Genomic DNA, 23,157 nt, shown 5'->3' with positions numbered 1-23,157 from the left:
TTTTAGGGAATACTTTCGAGCCTTGTTCTGTCACGCACCGTATTCAGGTAGCCCCGTGGCACCCAGAGGTGTGTCTGTGTAGGTGGAAGTGCTGTTTGAGGTAAAGGTGCTTTCTGGACACAGGTGGTTGGGCTCTGGGGCTCCTTCCTCCCCGCACATGCTCGGCCCTCCTTAAAGCCATGGGTCCTTCTTCAAGGGTCAGAAGAAACCCAGGGTGGGGGATAGGTATTTGGACATCCCTGGTCAGGAGTCAAGTAAGAAGTGCTCACCCGGGGCTCTTAACGTTTGAGCTGACGAAACAGACTGATGCTTGACTTCGGGCTTGATTTTGAGGGTCAGAGTTTCCTCCTCAGGGCTGTCAGGGCCTTACATCATTTTGTGACCTGCCCCCGAGGACAGTGAGTTGTGTCCGAGAACACTGGGGGGTCCGCACGCCGCACCGCTTCTGCGGCGCTGGCATCGTCCCTCCGTGTCCGCAGGTGTTTATACGGGAGCTGATCTCCAACGCGAGTGACGCCTTGGAAAAGCTGCGGCACAAGCTGGTGTCTGAAGGCCAAACGCTGCCAGAAATGGAGATTCACTTACAGACGGACGCTGAGAAGGGCACCATCACAATCCAGGTACCCTCCGAGGCGTCCTGATGCTTGTCGTGCGCGCAGGTCCTGCCTTTTTGTCACGCCCCTAGGCTCCAAGTGATGCGCCGACTGTCTTCATCGTTAACTCTTATTTTCATGTAGTGTAAAAATAACGCTCATTCAGTGTAGAAAATGGGGGAGACGCGGATAAGCCGAACAGAAGCAAATTTCAAATCACCCCATCATTCGAGGCTAACCACTGTTACCATTTTAGCGTATATCAATTTAGGTTTTTGGGGTCTGCATTTACTTACATATCTAAACATTTTTAAACCATACATGTATTTTCTATGTACTTTTTACATTTTTAATTTTTTTTTTTTTTTTTAACGTTTATTTTTGAGACAGAGAGAGACAGAGCATGAACGGGGGAGGGTCAGAGAGAGGGAGACACAGAATCTGAAACGGGCTCCAGGCTCTGAGCTGTCAGCACAGAGCCCGACGCGGGGCTCGAACTCCCGGACCGCGAGATCATGACCTGAGCCGAAGTCGGCCACTCATCCGACTGAGCCACCCAGGCGCCCCGTGTACTTTTTACATTTTTAACTGTGCTTTTTCTCTTGTAATGCAAGTTCCCCTGTGTTGTTATGTATTCTGTGGTACTATTTTTTCTTTTGAGAGAGAGAGAGAGAGAGAGAGAGAGAGACACAACGTGTGTGTGAGACAGAGAGGGGCAGAGGGAGAGAAAGAATCCCAGGCAGGCTCCATGCTCAGCTCAGAACCCAACGATGACCCTGAGCTCATGATCTGAGCTGAAATCAGAAGCCCCCACGCCCAACCGAGTGAGCCCCCTGGCGCCCCCTGTGGTACTATTTTTAATTGCAGCCTGCCATTTGGATTAACAGTCTTGCTTTAGATGAGGTAATACTTTTGGTTCTTGTGGCCTTTTGAATATGTTCAGGTCAGAAAGAAAAGCAAAAGTGGGGGGCTTATCAGACAGAGGGCGTGAGGGACGTAATATTGCCGAGACGGCTGCTTTCAGGGTCCTGGGGTGATGGCTGGAAGTGCGGGAGGTGTGTCTGCGAGGCCGAAGGACGCGCTCCCGTGGGGTCCGAGCGGACGTGTCCGACGGGGACTTCCTGCCTCCACCCAGTGAGCTTGGTGTGGCCGCTCAGGACTGTGCTGGAGCACGCGTCTTGGGCTTTCTTGCTCACTCACTGCCTCCGTTCCACGTGTGTGCGCCTACTTTGCTGCTGTTGTTTAAAGAAGCTTTCTCGAGGAAAGGCTCACATACGGTAAAGTTCACCAGGTTCAAGTGTACACACTCATGGAACCACGGTTCCATCATGAGTTCCTCCCCCCAGATTTCCTTCTCCCTTCCCGGTGGTCCCTGTCAACCGCTGATCTGCTCTCTGTCCCTGTGGCTTTGTGTTTTCTAGAATTCCATATGAACAGAGGTTGAGTCTCCCCTCTTTCACTTAGCGTAATGCTTTGAGACGCATCCATAGTGCAGCACGTAGCAGTAGCTTGTTTGGTTTTACCCGGAGAAGTATTCTGCTCCGTGCCCGTATCACGGCTCATTCCCCCCTCACCACTCGATGGGCACTTGGGTCGTTTCCATTTTGGGGGTGTTAGAGGTAAAGCTGCTGTGGACACATGTTTTCACGTCTCTTGGGTGAGTGTGTCGGAGTGGGTCTGCTGGGTGAGTGTGTGTTTAACTTTGACTTTCCCGAAGTGGTCTCCTGGTTTGCATTTGTATTAGGGGCGTATGTCCAGGGGAAGTCTAGCTTCCACACATCCCTGCCGACACCTGCTCTTGTCAGCCTTTTAAATTTTAGCCGTCATAGTGGATGAGCTGTGAGTCTCATTGTGGTTAATTTGCATTTCCCTGATGATTGAGGGTTAATGCTGAGCATCTTCTCGTGTCTCTTTGCCATTTCTGTATATTCCTGTGTCCAGATTTTTGGTTCGATTTTAGTCAAGTTGTTTTTTTCTGTTGAGTTGTAAGAGTTCTTCATATATTCTGGATAGAAGCTCCATATCAGATACATGCTTTGCAGACACCCTTTTCCCATTCTGTGGCTTGCCTTTTTGTTTTCTTACAGGTGACTTTTGTAAAGCAAATTGTAATGAAGTCCAGTTTATCACCTTTTCGTTCCCTGTTTTGTCCTTTCGGTAACCTCAGAAATCTCTGCCTCTTCCACGGTCAGAGATTTTCCCCTGTGTTTTTTTCTAGAAGTTCTGCAGTCTTCGCTCCTGCTCTGGGTCTGCAGTCTGTTTGGGGTGTGGTGTAAGGGGAGGGCCAGGGTCGAGTGCACGTGGCTGCCTGGTTTCAGCGCTGTCTGCTTTCCTTTCCCCCACCGAATTATCTTGGAACCTTTGTTAAAAATCAAGTACCACAGTCTGTGCAGCTGTGTTTCTGGACTCTGTCTCTTTGGTCTGTGTGTGTCTGCTAGTGGGGAGTGTTTTAGTGTGGCCTGGCCCGTGTGACTAGATTTAATCTCTCCGATGACGTGTGGGGTGTGACTTCTCTGGGTCCTCACTGGCAGCTATAATTGATGCTTCTTGCCCCTGGGGCTGTCTGCCCGTGTCTTTCCCAGCTCCCCACGTGCTGGTAGCCGGAGCTTAGCGTGCCTCTCTCCTCAGGACACTGGCATCGGGATGACACAGGAGGAGCTGGTGTCCAACCTGGGAACGATTGCCAGGTCGGGGTCAAAGGTAAGCCCCCATGGCCCCATCCTTGGGTGCTGCAGCCGCTGCCCCTCTCAGGGCTCCAGGGTCTTTCCTCCAGGCAGCTCCGACCAGAGAGGGTAGGACGCCAGCTTCAGCAGGAATGTTCTTGGGTGTGAGCTCTGTGCTGGCGCTGTGGGAACGCTAGGATGTGATTTCCTTGCCATCACGGGGACCTTTGAGGTGGTTTCTCTTTTTTGTAGATGAAGAGGTGGAAAATAAGTACTTTGCCCGTAGCTAGAAATCGGCCGACCCCAGGCTCAAAGCCTGTCTGTCGGAGTCTGGAAAGCACCGTTGTGCCTCCTGCTTTTCTCCAGATTCTTGCTCAGTGATTGCTTGAGCTCCCTCAGCTCGAGGCAGAAGGCCCGGCAGAGGTGGCGTCCTTCCTCTCCTGCCTGTCAGCACTGTTCACAGTAGTCCCGTCTGTGGGCAGGCGGCCCTTCACGGCCCCTCTGTGGGGACAGGCGGGCGGGCGGTCACGGGGCCTCTGCCAGCCCCGTGGGACCAGGGTGAGGTGGCCGTCAGCTGCCTGTGTACTTCTCCTTGGCGACTAAATGCTTTTTGTGTGTCTTGTGGGCCTAAGTGGTGCCTAAAATAGTCCTTTACGAAACTGCTTGAAATAGTTTAATTGTTGGTCCAAGGTGATTTGCAGAAATTCTACTTTTAAGAAACGTTACCATAACCGTTACTCGCCAACCACCCCCCCTCGCCCCGGTCCGCATTACATCTTTGGTTACGTCTGTCCCTGTCAAGGAAAGTCTGTGCCCTCACATACGGCAGCCACTGGCTACACATGGTTGTTTGGATTTCAATTAAACGTGATGTAAAACTTCACTCCTCGGGTGCAGTAGCCCCATTTCAAGTGTTCGACAGCCAAATGTGGTCCGCAGCCATCGTGGAACACTTCCTCCACAGACGTGATTCTGGTGATGAATGTGTGCGTTTTACTTTATTTTTAGTGTTTATTTTTGAAAGAGAGAAACAGAAACAGTGTGAGCGGGGACGGGGCAGAGAGAGAGGGAGACACAGAATCCGAAGCAGGCTCCAGGCTCTGAGCCGTCAGCCCAGAGGCCGACATGGGGCTCGAACCCACAGACCGTGAGATCATGACCCAAGTGGAAGGCAGACGCTCAACTGGCTGAGCCGCCTAGGCGCCCCGGTTGTACTTTATTTTTAATCTTAGGAACGTTGATAACATGAGCTCTAAAAATCTAGTGCCTTCTGGTACTGTATCAAAATCTGTATTTGGTGTGTACTGTTTCCGCATGAAGCTTAGAATCTGGGAGACACGCGGAAGGCACGTTTAGGCGTCTCCCCACGTCCCGAACTCCAGGGGCCACTGCTCTCTGTGCTCCACTCGCTCAGACCGCCGCCGCCCCTGCACCCGAGGAGTGTGGCCCGCAGCCGACAGGCAGGCCTGTGGTTCTGAGTTAGACACGGACTCAGCGTCCCACAGCCCATCTGGGGTCCCTCAGCCGTCACTTCCCACACTCCCGCACGGTGTGTGACCCGGGGTGAACAACCACTCGGTGTGATTGCGTTGAGGATTAAGTGTGACCTCTGCCTGCAGTCCGGAAAGGACACAGGGTGTCGCAAACGTCTGTTCTCTCTGGGGAGGGGGCACCCTCCCTCTGACCAGCCTTCGCCACCACAGGCCTTTCTGGAGGCGCTGCAGAACCAGGCGGAGGCCAGCAGCAAGATCATCGGCCAGTTTGGAGTGGGTTTCTACTCGGCTTTCATGGTGGCTGACAGAGTGGAGGTGTATTCCCGCTCCGCGGACCCGGGCAGCCCTGGTTACCAGTGGCTCTCAGATGGGTGAGTAAGGGAGAGCAGGCCTCACGTCACACACGGGGCCGCCCCAGGTGTGTGCACTGAGGTGCACTTAGGCACACAGCTAAAGTGTTATCACTTCACTTGGGAAGTTAGGGTCTCTTACCAAAATGCCAGTGGGCCTTCGTGGGCTTTTTTATGAAGCCCAAACCTCAGGCTTTGGGGAGCTGGTTCCTCCTTCCCTTGCAGATGGCCCGTGGCATGTGGGTGTCCCCTGTGGTGTGTGGTTTCAGAGGGCGGCCTGTCACCAGCTTGGCCTCGGGACCAGCCGGCCTTGCTGGACTTGGTCGTGCAGGAGCCCGTTCCTGAGTGCTTCTCACCTCGGACTCCCGGGTTTGGCTCCCGGGCCTGCCCACCCCTCCTGTGCCGCTCAGGCCCCAGGAGCTGCCTCTTAGATGCTTGCTTGTTCGCCGGCCCGCACGGGGGCCGTTAGCTGGAGGGTCCAGGAGAGCCTCGAGACTGTTGGAGGAGAACGGCATCTTGGCCAAACGGAAGCGTGTGCTTCATTTTTTTTTTAAATGTTTATTGATTTTTGAGCCACAGAGAGAGAATACAAGCTAGGGAAGGGCAGAGAGGGAGACACAGAATCCGAAGCAGGCTCCAGGCTCTGAGCTGTCAGCACAGAGCCTGACGTGGGGCTCGAACTCATGAACCGTGAGATCGTGACCTGAGCCCGAGTCGGAGGCTTAACCGACTGAGCCACCCAGGTGCCCCCGGAAGCGTGTGCTTCAGTAGCCCCAGATCTTTGTTTCCGGATCCTGCTCTCCCGATGGGAGCCCAGCCCATCCCCCTGAGTCACAGCTGAGGCTCCTGTGTGCCTCCCACCAAGGCGATGTTCAGAGGAAGCGGGCCAGGATAGGGACAGGGCACCTTTTGGGGGCGCATCCCCTCCTTTTGTACTCGGGAAACAGTTTCTCCGCCTGGCCTCTTCCAGAGGTTCAGAAACCGGGAGTTCACACGCGTCTCCGTGCATCCGCCCTTTCCACCCAGTGTCGCACGGCAGCAGCGGGGTCACTTCGGGTGACCCTAAACACCACGAGGGGGTGCCTGTGATCGGGAGAGCCCCACGCCCCAGCCCCACATCCCACACCCCACCCCGGCAGCCCCTCTCCCTGGAGGAGACACGATGGGCTCAGAAACGGTGGCACCCAAGCTTGTCTTTCTGGGCAACAACGGTCCCAGGTGGAGGACTTGTCAGCTTTGCTTTGTGCGATTGGCTTTCCCTTTCCCACGTCTTAGCTCCGGGGTGTTTGAAATCGCTGAAGCCTCGGGAGTGAGAACTGGGACCAAAATCATCATCCACCTCAAGCCAGACAGCACGGAGTTCGCCAGCGAGGCCCGGGTTCGAGGTGAGTGGGAGTCTGGGCCACTGTGATGCGTGCGCGGCGGGCTTAGGGCACTTCCGGGGTTGGCGGCCCGGGCCCGCCTGGGACAGAGCCCCCGTGGCTCCGTGCGGGACCAGAAGCCAGGCCCACTGGCGCGGTCAGCTTTTGTTCCGTCTTGCACCCTCGGTGGTCGTGCTCCGCCCGTGTGGAAGATGCGTCCCTCACCCCTCACCGAAACCCAGAGCGGGGGCTTCTGTGCGGTGGTCTTGTCGTCGTGTGTGACCGACGGCTCATCAGAGGTGCCGAGCGCTTCCCGTGAACTCTGTTCGTGCCGCCAAGAAGGTGTGGGCGTCTCACAGTGGCCTGGGCCTCAAGACATCTATCTGCTTCCTTGCAGTTCTGCTCACTTTGTGCAGGCAGGACAGTGTCCCTGCCGTGACCTGGCTTTCCACCTGTGAGACGGCCACACTGAGTCCTCCGGCGTGCTGTCACCCCTGCATCCACTTCCACAGCTTTTGCGTCCAGAAGCTCCCTATGTTCATTGTTGTTTCACCTGTTTGTCTCTTCCAGATGTAGTGACAAAATACAGTAACTTTGTCAGCTTCCCCTTGTACCTGAACGGCAGGCGCATTAATACCTTGCAGGTGAGACCCTGGGCTGCATGAAGGGCTCAGGGGAGGCTGTGGGGACAGGTTGGTACATTTCAGGGCCAGAGGGACCGAGGTGGGACTGGGTGGCCTTGTCCCAGCAGTGGGGTCCCTTGCGGAAGGCGAGATCCCCACCCTTCTGTGCCCCGTCCTCGTGCCCTGGGTATAGCTCACACTGTGCAGTTCATTGGTCCTTGGTGCGCTCACCATCGCCGCAGTCCCGTTTTAGAACATTCTCGCCCCAAAAAGGAGCCTGCCTGCATTAGCAGTGACTCCCTATCTCCCCTCCCATAGCCCCCAACAACCACTCGTGTGCCTGTTCTGGAAACTTCACGTCAGTGTGGAATCAAACACTGTGGCCTTATGTGTCTGGCTCCTCATCACGATGGTTCCAGGTTCATCCGTGTGAGCCTGTGTTGGTGCTCCCTTCCTTTTTACGGCCAAGTTCTGGTTCCACGACCAGGCCGCATTTCTTTGTCCGTTTACTCAATCTGTTTGTGACGTCCTGCAGGCCCGTGCACGTCCTTCGGGCTGGCCCTTCCTGACACCCTGTAGCGGGGAGGGGACACTCGTTCTAGAACCTTTTGTGTGTCTTTGTGGGACAGCCCCCCTCCCCACACTGTCTGTCCCACGGGGCTGGTTCTTGGCTCGTCCTGGGCCCACAGGCTCCAGCGGCCCAGCTCTGTGTGGTCGTTGGGAGGCTGTATCTTAGACGCCGCATCCCTGTGACTGTCCACTTCCAGGCGGTCTGGATGATGGACCCCAAGGACGTGGGCGAGTGGCAGCACGAGGAGTTCTACCGCTATGTCGCTCAGGCCCACGACAGGCCCCGCTACACCCTGCACTACAGGACGGACGCGCCTCTCAACATCCGCAGCATCTTCTATGTGCCGGAAATGGTGAGGCCCGCGAGTTCGGGGCAGCGCTGCGAGTGCTTGTCTGCTGCTCCCTGGGGTGGGGGGCACCGCCCAAGGTGACCGCATTTCTCAGCAGCGCTGGCACTTTCCCTGAAGGGGACAGATCACAGGCATCACAAAAACTAACTTGGCAGCATCAGAGTAAAAGCAGAGCCCCCGCCTCCGGATGGATGAGCGCGGGGGAGGGGTGTTGCACATGCTGTCTTGGTGGAACAGAACCGTTGGGCGAGGGGCCCGGGGGAGGCCCGCAGGGCAGGGGCGCCATGGCGCTCTGATGACTTGGTGGGCACTCTGTGCTTGCGCTTGGCCCTTAAACCCCCTGGCTCGCAGTAGCCTGGTGAAGGCTCTGATGAATCCTGTAAACAGGGAGACCTGCTCGGGGGTTGGAAGAAGTTCCTGGTGTTTTTGATGGCAGCCCCCATAGGTCCCAGGGCTACCCACTCGGGAAAGCACTGTGAGACTCGGTGCTGAGTTCCGCAGACCAGCAGCCCCAGCGTGTCCTGGGGTTTTGGGGAGTGTAGATCTCAGCCCCGCCAGCACCTCCTGAATGGAGCCTCCATATTAGCAGGATCCCAGCATGGTGTGCGTGTGGGATGCAGATCCCAAAATGCTGCTTTAGAGCACAGGTCGGCAGATGGTTGTGACTAGTTTGGGCTTCACAGGCCCCGTGTGGCCTGGAGCGCTGCCCCCAGGAACCGCTCGCGAGCCCGGCTGTGTTCCAGGAAACTTGATAGGACCCTACAGTTCGGATTTCGTGTATTTTTCACACATCATGAGATAGTCTCGTTCTGCTTTCATTCTCAACCATTTAAAAACGGAAAAGCTGCTCTGGGGCTGCACAAACCAGGTGTTGAGCTGGGTTTGGTCTGTGGCTATTGTTTGCTGGCCCCTGACCCCTAGCACGTTGGCTCTGTTCACAGGGACATGCTGGTTGTTGCTTTTTATGTCCTTCAGGGGGAACGGGTGGGGGGCAGCGGCTGCCCACGGAAGTCCCGTGCCCTGCTCCCCCTGCCAAGGGCCCGTCGAGGTCCTCCCTAGTCTCTTCCTCTGAGTCACCACGTGTCCCGCCACAGCTCCTGGCACAGGCCTCCTTAAGAAGGGGTGGCTCTGAGTTGTCCTTCGTGCTCCCACATGACATCATAGGTTCTGCCTCCTCGTGGGTCCCTAACACTGCTGTTTCCTTGTCCCCAGAAACCATCCATGTTTGACGTGAGCCGGGAGATGGGCTCCAGCATTGCGCTGTACAGCCGCAAGGTCCTCATCCAGACCAAGGCCACCGACATCCTGCCCAAGTGGCTGCGCTTCGTTCGAGGTACAGCGCTGATGCCCGTGTCCGTCGTGTGAGTCGAGGCCCCGCAGCCCTGGGACCGAGCGGCTCCCCGCGCGTGGCCTGGGGTGCCGACCTCGGCAGAGAGCGCTCGTCTGCCCTGAGCACCGGGTGGCGGTGGGCAGCCACGGCGGCAGGCTGGGGTAGCTGGGCAGACCCAGGGCGGCCGTGGGAAGCTGCTTAGCTCCACCCAGGAAGCTTCTTCCCGTCTGCAACCACCACGTTGTGGTTGAGGTGGGGCAGAGTGACAGAACACGTTTAATTTGAATTCTTGTTTCAGGTGTTTTTTATTGTGTTTTGTTTTGTTTTTTAATGTTTATTTTTTGGAGAGTGCGGGGGGTGGGCGGGGGGAGACAGACAGACAGACAGACGTAGAATCCAAAGCAGGCTCCAGGCTCCAAGCTGTCAGCACAGAGTCATCTGGGGCTCAAAGTCACAGACTGTGAGATCGTGACCTGAGCCACCCGGGCACCCCCTCCCCTTTTTCTTTAAAGTTTATTTTGAGAGACAGCATGAGCAGGGGAGGGGCAGAGAGAAAGAGAATCCCGAGAAGGCTCCATGCCCAGTGTACCCCGATGTGAGGCTTGATCTCACAACTTTGAGATCATGACTAGAGCTGAAAACGAGTCGAACACTTAACTGACTGAGCCATCCAGGCACCCCATGAGTTTCAGGTTTAATGTTCATTTTTGTTTTTTGTTTTTTTCTTTAAATTTTTTTTTTTTAACGTTTATTTATTTTTGAGACAGAGAGAGACAGAGCATGAACAGGGGAGGGGCAGAGAGAGAGGGAGACACAGAATCGGAAGCAGGCTCCAGGCTCTGAGCCGTCAGCCCAGAGCCCGACGTGGGGCTTGAACTCACGGACCGCGAGATCATGACCTGAGCTGAAGTCGGACGCTTAACCGACTGAGCCACCCAGGCGCCCCTAATGTTCATTTTTGAGAGAGAGAGAGAGAGAGAGAGACAGAGTGAGAATGGGCAAGGGGCAGAGAGAAAGGGAGACAGAATCTGAAGCTGGTTCCAGGCTCTGGGCTGTCAGCACAGAGCCCGATGTGGGGCTCGAACTCATGAACTGTGAGGTCGAGACCTGAGCTGAAGTCAGACGCTTAACTCACTGAGCCACCCAGGCTCCCCGAGCGAGATTATAGTTTTAAAAAGAATTCAGCACCTAAACCTTCGTATCACCTTAGCACACGACGTGCAGGATGTCCACAGTATACTTAGGGCTGTGAACACAAAATCCAGAAGTGGTCTTTGGAGTGTCAAACAGATCCTGAAGTCTCAGCAACTGTTCCCCCAGCAGAGGCCCCCTGGCCTCACCAGCTTTCTTCTGGTCACGTCGCCACGACTTGGGCTGTGTGCACGAGCTCTGGGGCATCAGCAGGACTCGGAGGGGCCGGCAGTTGGTGCCCCAGTGAGTCTCCCCACGCTGTCCTTCGCCAGTTCGTTGTCACACAAGCCTGGTTGGACTCGGTGTCAGGCTGGGAGGGGCAAGGGGAGGCCTGGCAGGGAGGCGGAGGAGTGTGCAGTGAGGGCCGGGCGGAGCGCGGGCCCGGGGACGGTCCTGATGGGCCTGTGTCTCCCTCAGGCGTGGTGGACAGTGAGGACGTCCCCCTGAACCTCAGTCGGGAGCTCCTCCAAGAGAGCGCGCTCATCAGGTAAGCCACCGAGGAAGGGGCAGGGCGGGCGCCTGCGGGAGAGCAGCCCCCTCTGCGCGCTCACCTTGACCCCCGAGGGGCCCCGGCGACTTCAAAGGGGCGGAGAGCAGAGAGCGGCCCTGCCGCGGGACTGGGCCCGGGGGGCCATGTGTTGGGGGGAGACGTGCCCTCCCTTGGTGGCCGTGACAGGGGAGACCCCACGCGCGCTGCATCTGAGCTGGAGGAGGCAGAGAACAACCCCAGAGCCAGGAGAGATCTGACGTGTTGGTGTGCAGGTGACCCTCTTGTGGAGAGGTCGCTGTGGAATCCCTCTGCGCCGAGGTGGCTCCGTTTCTCTGCTCCCGTCCCGATTGTAGCAGCGGCTCCTGTTCCCGAGAGCAGATTCTCCCCCGGGACTGTACGGAGCCTTTCCTGTGTGGCCCGTGTAGTCTTTTGCGGGGGCACCACTAGGGCCCCAGGTCACGGTTGCAGAAACCGTGAGTTAGAGAGGTCATGCCGGCCAGCGGGTACACCTGCATCGGGTGCAGGAAGAGCAGTGACCGCAGCCTGGCAAGCGGGCCCTCACTTGTGACTAGTCCGTTCCTGGCGAGGTTCTCGTACCACTCGGCTGAGGGGGCGTCTGCCAGCCTCTCGTGTGCAGTCACTTTCCCCCTTTGTCACTGGCGGGGGCGGCGTCGGCCCGCGTGTTCAGTGTAGGGTGTGTTCGTGTGCGGGAGCCGATTTCCCATTTTACTCATCAGGTTGTGATCTGTCACTTTCATTATGGATCTTGATGCCAAGACCGTCCCGGGTCGGGCCAGCGGAGGGAGCCCGCGCCTGTGCCTGTCACCCGCCCCCCGCCTTACTTTCTGCCTCCTCGCTTTGGGCACAGGATGGTCCAGGCTCACCTTGTGTTCTGCCTGCGTCTTGTCCCGACCCCCCTGGAATTGCTTATTCCTTTGAGGAGCCCTGGTTCCTGTGAACGGAGAATGGTACTGAGAAGTCAGGGTCTGGGCCCTGGGGACGCCACTGCTGTTGGGGTGTCCCTCCTCCCAGGCCCTCTTAGCAGTCAGAGCCGAGGAACGTGTGAGGTCTGCGTGTGTTGATGGGCGTCTGTACTTCTGTATCAGTACGTGTTCGTATGTCTGCTGAGCCTCCCAAATACCACCTGGCACCTCTGGGACGTCCTGGTCTTGTCCCTGCCCATGTCTGCTCCCGACCCCGCCACAGAACGGGTCGGCCATGGCCACTGCCCCCCCTCATGTTGGTGCGTCCTGTCCCTCGCTCACTTGCACGCGCTCTCACTCAATAACAGAAGAGCGTAATTATTTCATTATTTTGCCTTTCTTTAAAAACCAGCGAAATTACGGTGTATTTCTGTAATAATCCAGGGCGGGAGATCAACAGTTTCCTATTCATCTAAGCTTTCCTCTCTGCTCCATCCTGAACAACTCAGACCTCCAACCACGGGGCAGGATGGGACAGCACCCGCACCTGGGCTGGGGCAGCCACAGAAGCTGGGACAGGACGCAGTCCCAGGCGGGACAGAGAGCGAGAGAAGCAGGACTCACGCTAAGGCGGGGTGCGGGCTCACCCGATATGGGACTCCCACCTCACAGCCCGTGAGATCATGACCTGAGCTGAAGCCAGATGCTTAATGACTTAGCCTGGGTGCCCAAAAATAAGAATACCCTTAATTTCACTCATGAAGTTGCTCGTAATTTCACGCCACTGTGAAATGCCGCAGTAAACACCCTGTTCCCCAAGAAATCCAAGTTTTATAAAACTGGTGTGTGCGTGTGCGCATAGCGTGTCTGTATAAACCCACGTTGGCAGTGCACGTGCTGTGTATACCGCGTTGCTCCTAAGCGCAGAGTTCCAGTGCACAGAAAGCTAACGGTAGGTCTTTGCACACACGTACACACTGTTTGCTGTGATTTATCCACGTTGGGATTTTTCTGGTGTTTCTTTCCATTTCAGCGTCATTTCAGCGGACCATTTTTTGGTGTCATGACGGACCATTAGAGGAGGTGACGTTTAATGGCCCTCCTGCGTTTTATGTTCAGCCTGTTCTTTAGCGTTCAGCCCGGGGGCTGTTCACAGTTGCCTTCTGTCCTGTGCGCCACGGTGTGATGCCTGGTCCATAAAGCTTGCCGACTCCGGTTTCCTGAAGTGTAATCTGCGATTGGATCCCAGGCTGTGGTCCTCCACAAGGGTGGCGGGGGGGGGGGGGGGGGGTCGGTTCGCATTCCTGCTACTAGGGGTGTCTCCCCAGCTGGGCTTTGTCAGGGGTCCCCTTTGTTTTTGCTTCACGTTTTTTAGTTTCACCAAAATAGTGTATTGTTTCTGCTTCTTTGGTCATTAGTGGGGATGAACGTTTTTCATATGCTTCTACCTTTCGTCTTTCATGAAAGTTGTTTGTTGATGGTAGACGCGTTTCTGTTCTGTAGGAAACTCCGGGACCTTCTACAGCAGAGGCTGATAAAATTCTTTGTTGACCAGAGTAAAAAAGACCCTGAAAAATATGCCAAGTTTTTTGAAGATTATGGCTTATTCATGAGGGAGGGCATCGTGACCACTGCTGAACAAGAGGTCAAGGTAGGGTCTTTGTTTCTGGGCCTTTTTCTGGGCTGCCGTGGGCTGTGGAGGAATCTGGTGGAGGCCAGAAATCCGAACTTCCTGGGACGTGACCGTGGCATAGCCGGGCGCTTTGTGGGGCTCAGTAAAGGCAGCGTTTGGTCTCCAGGCCTCTGTTGGACGCAGCAGGCCTGGCGCCACATCCTGGAGCCTCCTTACCATGTCACCGAGCTCTTCCCCGCCTGATGCCGGAAGGAGGTGGGTGTGCGCTGCCTCCTCCCACCAGCATTCAGGGTGCTCAGGAGATCACTAAAGGCAGGGGACGGGGCAAGGTGCCCGGTTCCTGGGGTGGGAAAGGCATGTTCTCTGGGTGACTAGTGGAAATCTTTTTCTTTTTTTAATGTTTGTTTATTTTGAGAGAGAGCACACACATGTGTATGTGCAAGCAGGGGAGGGGCAGAGAGAGAGAGAGAGTGAGTGAGTGAGAGTGTGACAGAATCCCAAGCAGGCTCCGTGCTGTTGCTGTCAGTGCAGAGCCCGACCCGGGGCTCCCACCCATGAACTTTGAGACCATGACCCGAGCTGAAGTCAAGGATTAGACGCTTAACAGACTGAGCCACCCATGTGCCCCTGGCGGAAATCCTTCAATGTGGTGCCTCTGGGGCCAGAGTTCAAATACTTAAAAATGATACGATCATCAGGCACCTGGGTGGCTCAACTGGTTAACTGTCCGACTTCGGCTCAGGTCATGATCTCACCATTCGTGAGTTTGAGCCCTGCATTAGGCTCTGCACTGCACCCTGGTCGTGCAGGCACGTGTGGTCTCTTTTTCTCTCAGAAATGAGTAAATATACATATTTTTAAAATTTAAATCCAGGTCTGTTAACATAGTGTAGTAATGAGTTCAGGAGTAGTCTACTGATTCATCGCTTACATACGACACCCAGTGCCCATCCCAACAAGTGCCGTCTTCAGTGCCCATCACCCATTTAGCCCCTCCCCCACCCACTTCCCTCCAGCAACCCCAGTTCGTTTTCTGTATATAAGAGTCTTTTATGGTTTGCCTCCCTGTTTTTATCTTATTTTTCCTTGCCTTCTCCTATGTTCATCTGTTTTGTTTCTTAAATTCCACATATGAGTGAAATCATATGATCTTTTTTTTTATGAGGCAGAGACAGAGCATGAGTGGGAGAGGGGCAGAGAGAGATGGAGACACAGAATCCAAAGCAGGCTCCAGGCTCTGAGCTGTCAGCACAGAGCCCGATGTGGGGCTCGAACCCACGAACCGTGAGATCATGACCTGAGCCAAAGTCTGACTCCCAAGCAACCGAGCCATCCAGGCGCCCCGAGAAATCATATGATCTTTATCTTTCTCTGATTGATTTCACTTAGCATAATACTCTCTAGTTCCATTCAGTTTGTTGCAAATGGAAATATTTCATTCTTTTTGATCGCTGAATGATATTCCATTATATATATATACTACATCTTCTATGTCCATTTGCCATTCGATGGACATCTGGGCTCTTTCCATACTTGGGCTATTGTTGATAGTGCTGCTACAAACATTGGGGTGCGTGTGCCCCTTTGAACCGGCATTTTTATATCCTTTGGATAAATACCTAGTAGTGCAACTGCTGGGTCATAGGGTAGTTCTGTTGTTAAGTTTTTGAGGAACTCCGTACTGTTTTCCAGAGTGGCTGCCCCAGTTTGCACTCCCACCAGCGATGCAAAAGAGATCCTCTTTCTCCGCATCCTGGCCAACATGTTTTGTTGCCTGAGTTGTTAATGTTAGCCGTTCTGACAGGTGTGAGGTGGTATCTCCTTGTGGTTTTGATTCATATTTCCCTGATGATGGGTGGCGTTGAGTATTTTTTTCATGTGTCGGGTGGCCATCTCGGATGTCTTCTTTGGAGAAACTGTTCATGTCTTCTGTCCATTTCTTCACTGGATTATTTGTTTTGGGGCGGTTGAGTTCGATAAGTTCTTTATAGATTTTGAATAATAGCTTTTTATCCGCATGTCATTTGCAGATGTCTTCTCCCATTACGGAGGTTGCCTTTTAGTTTTGCTGATTGTTTCTTTTGCTTTAGGAATATTTTTATCTTCATGAGGTCCCAATAGTTCATTTTTGCTTTTGTTTCTCTTGCCTCCGGAGACCGGTCTAGTAAGAACTTGGTGCGGCTGGGGGTAAAGAGGTTGCTGCCTGTTGTCTCCTCTAGGATTTTGTTGGTTTACTGTCTTACATTTGGGACTTTCGTCCAAAAATAAGTAAATACTAAAAAATACAATCATTCCATAAACATTTTTTGGCCAATTTTAAATTGCCACATAATTCATATACCGTAAAATTCACACTTTCAAAGTGAACGATTCAGTGGCCCTTCATACATTCGCAAGTTGTGCACCCACAGCCATCTAGCTTCAGAAAATTCTCGTCTCCCCAAAAAGACACGTGTGCCCCATTAAGCAGTCACTCCGAGGGTCGAGATTTCATCTTTAGCAGTGAGGAAGGAGGAGGTGACCGAGCATCTGGGGTCCCCCAGGAGGTTCTTCAGGTCGTGGGAGGTGGACCTAGGGCCCTGGCGTGCTGAGGCCGCCACAGCCTCTTCTCGGCCCTCCTTGCTGGTGGCAGACTCCAGCAGCTCTAGGCACAGGCTGTCTGCTCTTCCACCGTGTTCCTCTGCACGCCCGCCCGCCCCACATGTCTGTGCCGGATGATCAGGGAGAAGTCACAGGTATAGACGAGGCAGAGTTGAGGTCTCAAGTCACATGCTGGCAGGTGGCATTGGGGACCCAGGCCCCAGCTTGGGGCCGCTGCTCCACCATCGGCAGGCAGCTCCCACATCAAGGATATGACACCAGCGGGCACGCTGACCTTCAGCTGCCCGGATGGAGGAGGACTGGCTCCCCCTTAAATACGTGCTCACTGTCATTTGTGCCCCACGGGCCGGCGCTAGTCCTTGCCGTGAGGAAGGCTAGGAATGCAGCCTCCACATCTCATCCACGCGCCCAGGAGGCGGGGATGGACAGAGGATGCTGGGTCTGGGAAGGTCTCCGCCACGGACAGTGGCAGTATACCAGTGGTCTAGGACAGGTGTACCAGAAAGCCCTTCTCCACGGGGCCCCGGACCAGCTAGGGTGAAGGTTCTCTCCGGGGTCCCCCGAACATTTGATGTGGGACCCGACGGACACCATCGGAGTCCCCTCAGCCCCCCAGGGGCCGAGTGCCGTCCTTGGGCCCGGCAGCCAGGGGTGAGGCCGGCCAGAGCCCTTCTTCCCCGTAGCCATAGGCTTCCAAAGCCTGTGGAAGGCGGCTGGGAGGCTTCCAGAACAAGGACCTAGAACGAGAGTGACCTGGCCTTTGTCTGCAGGAGGACATCGCAAAGCTGCTACGGTACGAGTCCTCGGCACTGCCTGCTGGACAGCTGACCAGTCTCCCGGACTATGCCAGCCGCATGCGGGCTGGCACCCGCACCATCTACTACCTGTGCGCCCCCAGCCGGCACCTGGCCGAGCATTCGCCCTACTATGAGGCCATGAAGCAGAAAAACATGGAGGTGAGTGGGTCACGGCTTGGGGTCCAGACGGGATAAACAGGGTCTGAGCCCCAGACAGTGGTCCGAACGTGCTCGGGAGAGCCAAGCCGCATGAGGCAGCTGATGTCCAGGGGTCCTGAGGCCCAGCCAGGCTGCCGTTAGTCTCTGTGTCTCTGGGAGGTGACGCGGGGCTCCTCCGTAGTCACTGCTCCTACTGCTACTCCTGCTAGGGCCCCCTCGGGACCATCTGGTGAACCACTGTATCCATGAGGCTGAGGAAGCCCCCGGACCCCAGTATGGCCTTTCCAGACATAGGACCCCGCCCTGGCCTCACGCTCCGCTCTGTCCTGTTGTGGGCAGACTTCTCCAGGCCCGATGCCAATGCTCTTGGGCTCTCGCAGGTTCTCTTCTGCTACGAGCAGTTCGATGAACTAACTTTGCTACACCTTCGTGAGTTTGACAAGAAGAAGCTGATCTCTGTGGAGACGGACATCGTTGTTGATCACTATAAGGAGGAGAAGTTGGAGGACGGGTCCCCGGGTAGGCTCGCTCCCCTTCTCTCTGGGCCCAGGGGTGGGTGGTGGCCTGGAGGTGCAGAGGAGGCTAAGACGGCCTCTTCCATCTTGTAGTGCTGGGTTCATATGGAGTTTTTTCTCTTCTCATGTGTATCTGGGGTCCCCAGCCTGCACAGAGGAAGCTGTTGGGGACCATCAACCAAAAATGTCTGTCTGTCTGTCTATTTATTTATTAATTTAATTTAATTTAATTAATTTAATTTAATTTATGCTCCACACTCAGCTTAGGGCTTGAACTCCTGATCCTGAGATCAAGAGTTGAATAATCCTGAGATTAAGAGTTGAATGCTCCACGGACTCAGGCAGCCAGGTGCCCCCAAAGTGTCCTTTTTGGGATCCAATTTAATCTTACTTTTAGATGAAGGTCCTTTTGGGAAGCCTCTGTCTCTGCGGCAGTGGCCGACAGGGGCGGAGGGAGCCTTCTTGAAACCCGGTATTGAGGCATCAGCATTTTAGGCCCCCTGGGATGCCCTGGGGTGGGCGGCTCTGAGCCCGCTCCCATCTACCCTCCTGTAGCCAGTGACCGCCTGTCCGAGAAGGAGACGGAGGACCTGATGGCCTGGATGAGAAATGCACTGGGGTCACGTGTCACCAATGTGAAGGTGAGGCCTTCCGGAGACGGGCTGCCATGGGCCTCCGGGACCGCACAGCTGCTGGTCCTATGGGTGTCTTCCCTGTGGCCGTGATCTGAGGGGGAGACCGGCGCGTTGCTGCCACGCCTGTGTGTGCACGTGCGCCAGTGCCCAGGGGCATATGTGTGCCACTCTGTAGAGCAGGTGGAAGCAGAGAACTGGGTGGGGGAGGTCGGTCCCCAGCTGGCTGTCCCCGAGGCGCTGTGGTGGCCGAGGACACGGGGAGCTGACTACCCAACTCAGGTTCTTAGGGGTCTGGGTGGGTCTCAGCGAGCCGGTGTTCTGAATTGTAATTCACAGGAGCCGTACTTCCGTTCCGTGGAGGAGCTTTAATTATAAAGGAAAGGGAATATACGGAATCAAACCATTAGAGTAACATAAAGAGGGGGAGAGTGTAGAGAAGAACAGAGAAGGGTTCGTACGTCAAATCGGTGCTCACGACATCCAGCCTCGTGGCTGGGGGAGTCCCGCAGCGAAGAGCCTGGTCGGGGTCCCGACTGAGGGTCCTGGGCCGAGCATCCTTCTCAGGTGAGGCTTCCAGCTGTTCCCGCCAAGGCGGTGTGTGCCCTACGCGTGTGTGATCCCGGTGCGTCATGGAGTCTACCTAAGCGTAGTCTTTGTTTCTCTTACCGTCTCACGGTCTTGGGAGCTCGGCATCTGCGTATTTCTCTTCACTCCCTGATCCATTCCAGGGGGCCAGCCTGGTCTGGCTCGAGAGGGCGAGGCAAGTTAGTCCCTCTTGGCGTCAGGAACAGAAAGGCCAATTCTGATGCCGAGGCCAGATACGGAGCACAAGCCAACTCAGGCCTCTGGGACTGTGTATGTGCGGCTCTGGGCAGAAACGCACAAGTCACATTAAGTTCTGTCCAGAGCAGCTGGCAACCGAGCTCGGACCTACAAGAGAAGGCCATGGTAGCCGGAGGACAGGTGTTCAGCGTGAAGTCACTGGCACAGGGACACCTCCAGGCGTGGCGCTAAAGGTGTGCAGGGTGGGAACAGCCAAGAGCAGAGGAGGCACCTCCGTAAGAGGTGGCATCTGGGGACCTGTGTGGCTTCCGGGCAGTGAGCATTGAGAGCCAAGGCGCACAGCCGGGATTTCTCTTTGTGACATGTGCTGTGTCATGCACAGCGTGACCTCCGGGGTCACAGGGTGACCTCCGAGCTAAGTAGAACGAGTGCATTTGACCCACGAAGGAGACGAGGTGGAACGCTTCCCCACATCACAGCTCGGAGTCCGGGAGCTGGATTTGAATCCCGGCACAGGTTCTCCATTGCCGTGCCATGGGTCCAGCAGGCCCAGAAGTCTGGCCTGAGTCTGCAGGCCCAGAGCCTCTGGGTGGCAAGGGAGAGGCCCACAGGAAGCAGGATCTCGAACGTTCGGTGGCAGGTGTAGTGGATGAAATCCAGGCCCGTGGGAGCCGTGGGAAGGGGGCTCAGGCCATTGGGACAGGCAGGACAGAGGGAGGATGGGCAGGATTAAGGGAGGACGTACGGGAGAGGCTGGGGCCTCGGGCAGGGGAGCAGCCGGCTTGCGGGGTCCTTGACTGCTGTGGGACCCGGACATGGCCCCCGTGCAGCAGAGGTTGGTTAACCCAGGCCAGATGGACCTGGGACAGCAATGGACACGTTAGAGACCAGTAGTTTTGGGGGGTGGGGGAGAGAGGAGGAGGGAGTCCACGATCGGGATGCGTTCCAGGAACTTCGTGTGGTGGCAGCTCAGACTCCCTTCTCGTGACTGCAAGGGAGGGGTGTCCCTGGAGACCTGCATTCTGTGTGTCACCCGGGGAAGCTTCATGAATGGCCCAGACCCTGCAGCCCAGGGGCCCCCGCCTCCAGCTCCGCCCTCACCTCTGGTCCCTGGCCTGGCTCATAGGTGACTCTCCGACTGGACACCCACCCTGCCATGATCACCGTGCTGGAGATGGGGGCCGCCCGGCACTTCCTGCGCATGCAGCAGCTGGCCAAGACCCAGGAGGAGCGCGCTCAGGTCCTGCAGCCCACGTTGGAGATCAACCCCAGGTAGGGCCGCCGGCTCCCGGCCCGGGCCCTGAGCACGCCTTTCCTACCTGCCACACCGTGTGCGTGAGTGGGTTTGTGTGCTGCCTTCGTTTACGGCACCTCAGGAGGGCGTAAGGCTTACATGGTTTGATGACTATTAAACTATCTCCCGCAAGGTCCTAAAAAACCACCTTGTTGGCCTTCATTCAGATGCCCCCGTTTCCCACTAGAGTCTGTCCCTGTCCTCAGAGGTCACCAGAGCCCTCGCTGCAGGAGTAGTCATTTCCTCACCTCGCCGTGGTTCTACCGTCTATTCACGCATCCGTGAAAAAGCTCTGTGTTGTCAGTTTGGAACTTTGACGTGTGTGGAATCCTCGAGTGTGTTTTTAAAGTGCTTCCTCGACTCGGCACGAGACAGTCTGCGTGGAGGGTGGCTCGGGTTTGCGTTTGTAGCTGAGAAATAGGAGTCTGCCTTAGCACCGTTAGGCTGTTTTGGGGTAGTTTCCGTTCGGGGGCTGGTGGCAACAGGTTGCTGTGAACACTCTTGTCCCCCTTGTCCCCATCTGGCTCACGGCCCGGCTACCCTCACCTGGACGAGGACGTGCGCGCTGCTTGCATAGCACGGGAGCCCCCAGGGCCCTGCATTGACCATCCTTTGGCTTGGCTTTCTCGTGACATGCCTTCTAAGACTGTCCTTTTTTGTTTTCTCTTGAGAGAGTGTCAGCAGGGGAGAGGGGCAGAGAGACCATCTCTGTGCCGAGCCTGGAGCCCGACGCAGGGCTCAATCCCATGACCCTGGGGATGGTGACCTGAGCCAAAATCCAGTGTTGGACGCTCAACTGAGCCACCCAGGCGCCCCTACAGTAATAACTTTTTAATGAAATTCTATCAACAGGTTACCAAATATGTTACAAAATAGCAAAAAGCAAGCATCCCTCGACTTGTCCCCAACCACAGTTACTACAGCCCATTCGGTGTATTTTCTTCTGGACTCTGGCCTTGTACTTTTGTCTTTTTTGCATTATGACTCACTTTATCGTATCTTTTTTAACGCTTGTTTTATATGTATGTATGTATGTTTTATAAACATACGTTTTGTCTAGACTGCTGGGGAGAGGGCAGAGGTTCCTATTGTACTTTCTGAGCCAAGTGACTACACCTGGAATCGGGTGAGCACGCTGACTCGGCTCGCGGCCGGTCAGGCGGCAACGGGAGCCGCACCAGTGTGTGCGTGTGGCCTCTGTCCCGGGGGCACACAAGGCTTCAGCTGTGGGCGCCTGGCGGAGAGGCTGACCCCAGGCTCTACCTAATGCTGGCACACAAGTAGTTCTGTGGGAGAGCTGTATGGAGGGCTCGTTCTTATTGCCAGGCGATTTTTAAATTTTAGTTGCTTTGAAAATTGTTCATCTGTGCACCGGGTTCAGAATTCTAAAGAACCAAAGGAATCCATAGCGAAATTTCCCTAGTACCCAGCACGGCCCCCCTGAGGTCGTGTTTTCCCAGAGTTGGCCTGCACCTGTCGTGCATGCAGATTGGCTGGTGGCTTTCTTACAAGGGTTTCCTACCGTACCCGGTGCCGTGAGCAGGGGGATTGCTAAGGATTGCTGAGTCTCAGAGCGACGTCCAGGTGAATTTTAGATCGTGACTGCCCTGTACCCCGTAGCAGTTACACATCTTTCCCCAGTGCCTTCAGTTTGAGCTCAGTCGGTTAAACGTCAACTTTGGCTCGGGTCATGATCTCACTGTGGGTTCGAGCCCTGCATCAGGCTCTGTGCCGACAGCTCAGAGCCTGGAGCCTGCTTTGCATTCGGTCTCCTTTTGTCTCTGCCCCTCCCCACTTCTCTCTGTGTCTCTCAAAAATAAAAAAATGTAAAAAAAAAAAAAATTGAACGTTTTATTTGAGAGGGCAAGACACAGAGCCTGACACAGAGCTCAAACTCATTGTGTGAGATCATGACCTGAGTTGAAGTCAGTCGCTTAGGCGCCCCATACCAAAGGTCTCAACTCTGGCCATTTGAAAAATTACAATTTTGATGGCGGTATCTTAGGAAAAAGATCAGATAAGTGTAAGTTTATGGCATTTTTTTTCTATGTAGAAAACAACAGAATTCCTAGGGAGTTGTAGTGATCATTTTCTTTTTGACTTGTGTGTTTTACATTTTGCTTCAGAAATCTTTCTCTTTTCCCTGTCAGTGTTTGTATTTATTGGTGTAAGAGATCCAGTTGTGTTCTGGGTGGCGGGCCAGTGACCCTACCTATTGCCCTCTTAACGCTGTCTCTGTCAAGTACTGGCTGCCCTCACGTCCCCACGTGTGCATCAAGCTGTGTAGAACGGTTGCCCTTTCGTTCTCTAGAGCCAGCGGTCCAGTTCCTGGAGCCTTACGATGTGCTTTCACATCTGGGCCACGTCTCCTGGCTGTTCTTCTATGCTTATGAGCTTCTAAGACTGCTTTCGTACCTAAACTAATAAAATCTTTTTCATATTTTAAATTCCCGTTGGTAGTGTGTCTGTCCTCGGAAATCCGTCATTTTGTGCCTTTTTTCTTAGACTGGACCGTCCACCATGCGTCTTTTTGACTGTTTCGGTAACCCCAACCTCCCAGAAAAGTCCTCAGAATATAGAGGCTCTTGTGCTGGTTGTGCAGCACCCAGCCCTGACTTCTGGTGTTTTCTGTGCTGCAGACACACACTGATCAAGAAACTGAGTCAGCTGAGAGAGAGTGAGCCTGACCTGGCCCAGCTGCTGGTTGACCAGGTGAGTCTTCTGGAGCCTCCGTGGTGGTGGGGGGGGGGGACGACGACAGTGCTCTCCCTCCCTCGTCTGCAGGGCCTTGCCGTCTCACTAA

General features: G+C 55.1%; 1 protein-coding gene across 1 annotated transcript in view; it reads left to right on the top strand.

The window, feature by feature from the left end:
* Nucleotides 1-23,157, top strand: part of TRAP1 (TNF receptor associated protein 1) — a 44,742-nt gene that overhangs the window by 21,301 nt on the left and 284 nt on the right. The window contains exons 4-17 of the mRNA XM_019468417.2: nt 480-620; nt 3,222-3,293; nt 4,960-5,120; nt 6,375-6,484; nt 7,031-7,104; nt 7,851-8,006; nt 9,216-9,336; nt 10,942-11,011; nt 13,441-13,588; nt 16,942-17,127; nt 17,508-17,646; nt 18,198-18,283; nt 20,187-20,332; nt 22,994-23,066. Of these exons, the coding sequence (XP_019323962.2) occupies nt 480-620; nt 3,222-3,293; nt 4,960-5,120; nt 6,375-6,484; nt 7,031-7,104; nt 7,851-8,006; nt 9,216-9,336; nt 10,942-11,011; nt 13,441-13,588; nt 16,942-17,127; nt 17,508-17,646; nt 18,198-18,283; nt 20,187-20,332; nt 22,994-23,066 (1,683 nt within the window). The remainder of the gene's footprint in view (nt 1-479; nt 621-3,221; nt 3,294-4,959; nt 5,121-6,374; nt 6,485-7,030; nt 7,105-7,850; nt 8,007-9,215; nt 9,337-10,941; nt 11,012-13,440; nt 13,589-16,941; nt 17,128-17,507; nt 17,647-18,197; nt 18,284-20,186; nt 20,333-22,993; nt 23,067-23,157) is intronic.

This window comes from Panthera pardus, unplaced genomic scaffold (assembly GCF_024362965.1).
Source record: "Panthera pardus isolate Hobbes unplaced genomic scaffold, ASM2436296v1 HiC_scaffold_4, whole genome shotgun sequence".
In the NCBI taxonomy this organism is placed as follows: Eukaryota; Metazoa; Chordata; class Mammalia; order Carnivora; family Felidae; genus Panthera; species Panthera pardus.
Note: the sequence above shows the minus strand (reverse complement) of the source record. Positions and strands in the feature narration are given on the sequence as shown.